We start from the raw sequence: 1981 nt of genomic DNA, 5'->3' as shown, positions 1-1981 counted from the left end.
TGTTAGTGGGCACACTCCTTTGTTAGTGGACACACTCCCCTGTTAGTGGGCACACTCCCCTGTTAGTGGACACACTCCCCTGTTAGTGGGCACACAGCCCCGTTAGTGGGCACACACCCCTGTTAGTGGACACACACCCCTGTTAGTGGGCACAGAGCCCTGTTAGTGGGCACACAGCCCTGTTAGTGGGCACACACACCACCGTTAGTTGGCACACCCCCCCGTTAGTGGGCGCACTCCCCCGTTAGTGGGCACACACACCCCCGTTAGTGGGCACACACCCCCCGTTAGTGGGCACACCCCCCGTTAGTGGGCACACACCCCCGTTAGTGGGCACACACCCCCCCGTTAGTGGGCACACCCCCCGTTAGTGGGCACACACCCCCCGTTAGTGGGCACACACCCCGTTAGTGGGCACACACCCGTTAGTGGGCACACACCCCCGTTAGTGGGCACACACACCCCCGTTAGTGGGCACACACCCCCCGTTAGTGGGCACACACCCCGTTAGTGGGCACACACCCCCGTTAGTGGGCACACACCCCCCCGTTAGTGGGCACACCCCCCGTTAGTGGGCACACACCCCTGGCAACCAAGCCTTGCTCTTGCCCGCCAACAGAGCTGATTTCCAAGCACTGATGTGTAACACTGGCTGTTTCTTAGAACATATTGGTTGCTTACTTCCAAATGTTGATGTGTCTTATTCTCCATTATCAAAATATCACATATGTGTTAGGTGTGGTGGCACATGCCACACCTGAATCCCCACACTCAGGTGGCAGAGGTAGCCTAGTTTTTATTACATGTTCTGGACATCCAAGGCTACAGAGTGAGACCCTGTCTCAAGGAAAAAGTTGCAGGGGTTTGTGTCGCTGCCAGTCAATCAGAAGTTTTGAAAGATTTGCTGTTCTACAGATGTAGCTTTTTTTTTTTTGTCAATTCTTTGTTTAAATGCTGAACTTTGTCTCCAAACAGATATTTGATTTATATCCTTGACCTGTTGTGTTTAGTTCATACATGGGAGCATATCTACCGAAACCCTCAGTTATAGAGACGATTTCTCAGGACACCATTGCCTTTGGTGTGCACAACAGTTCTCAACGCCTTCTTCCCATTCTGTCACACAAAGTGTAAACTATCTGCTTCTTAGGGGGAGGATCTAGGAGACTCAATTCTGCCCTCTGTCAGGATGGTCTTGTGTGCAGCGGCCTCTCTCTCCAGCCCCCAAGCTAGCGCAGCTTCCGGCCGTTGCCTTGATTCCTGCTGAGACTGTACCACGCACTGTAGGGGTAAGGACTCGCTCCCAGAGCTGGTTCTCAGATCCCAGAGGCCCCTCAAACATCTGAGATCCCACTTTGAAGCTACGGCTTCAGGCTGTCTCCATGTTAGCAGCTTTAGTCCATTTGGGAACTATATATTCATCCACACGGGTTTTAAATGCCCCTTGTGAAATGTAAAGCTAACGGGAAAGCAATCACTGTAGCCCTCCTTCTGCACAGGACCTTGAAAGGAGAAACGAAGAATTTGAAGAGCTTACTTTGCTAGAGGGCTGTTTTCCTGAGGCAGAGAAACTGAAGCGGGAAACCAGAGCGCTGTCCCAGGTGAGGCTGTTTCCTTCTGGGGCCGCGAGGGAGCTGCAGTCTGGGACCACAGGGTCCACAGGGAACTGCAGTCTGGGACCCCAGGGAACATAGGGAGCTGCGGTCTGGGACCCCAGGGAACATAGGGAGCTGCAGTCTGGGACCACGGGGACCACAGGGAACTGCAGTCTGGGACCACGGGGACCACAGGGAACTGCAGTCTGGGGCCACAGGGAACATAGGGAACTGCAGTCTGGTGCAGTCTGGGGCCACAGGGACCACAGGGAACTGCAGTCTGGGACCACAGGGACCACAGGGAACTGCAGTCTGGGACCACGGGGACCACAGGGAACTGCAGTCTGGGACCACGGGGACCACAGGGAACTGCAGTCTGGGACCAC

At 54.7% G+C, this 1981-nt stretch overlaps 1 protein-coding gene across 1 annotated transcript in view; it reads left to right on the top strand.

The window, feature by feature from the left end:
- The window catches only part of Casc1 (cancer susceptibility 1), a 47410-nt gene that overhangs the window by 10445 nt on the left and 34984 nt on the right, over positions 1-1981 (top strand). Inside the window, exon 5 of the mRNA XM_026787952.1 lies at positions 1500-1601. Coding sequence (XP_026643753.1) covers positions 1500-1601 — 102 coding nt within the window. The remainder of the gene's footprint in view (positions 1-1499; positions 1602-1981) is intronic.

Source organism: Microtus ochrogaster, assembly GCF_000317375.1.
Source record: "Microtus ochrogaster isolate Prairie Vole_2 chromosome 14 unlocalized genomic scaffold, MicOch1.0 chr14_random_2, whole genome shotgun sequence".
In the NCBI taxonomy this organism is placed as follows: domain Eukaryota; kingdom Metazoa; phylum Chordata; class Mammalia; order Rodentia; family Cricetidae; genus Microtus; species Microtus ochrogaster.
This window is presented reverse-complemented; position numbering and strand designations above follow the sequence as displayed.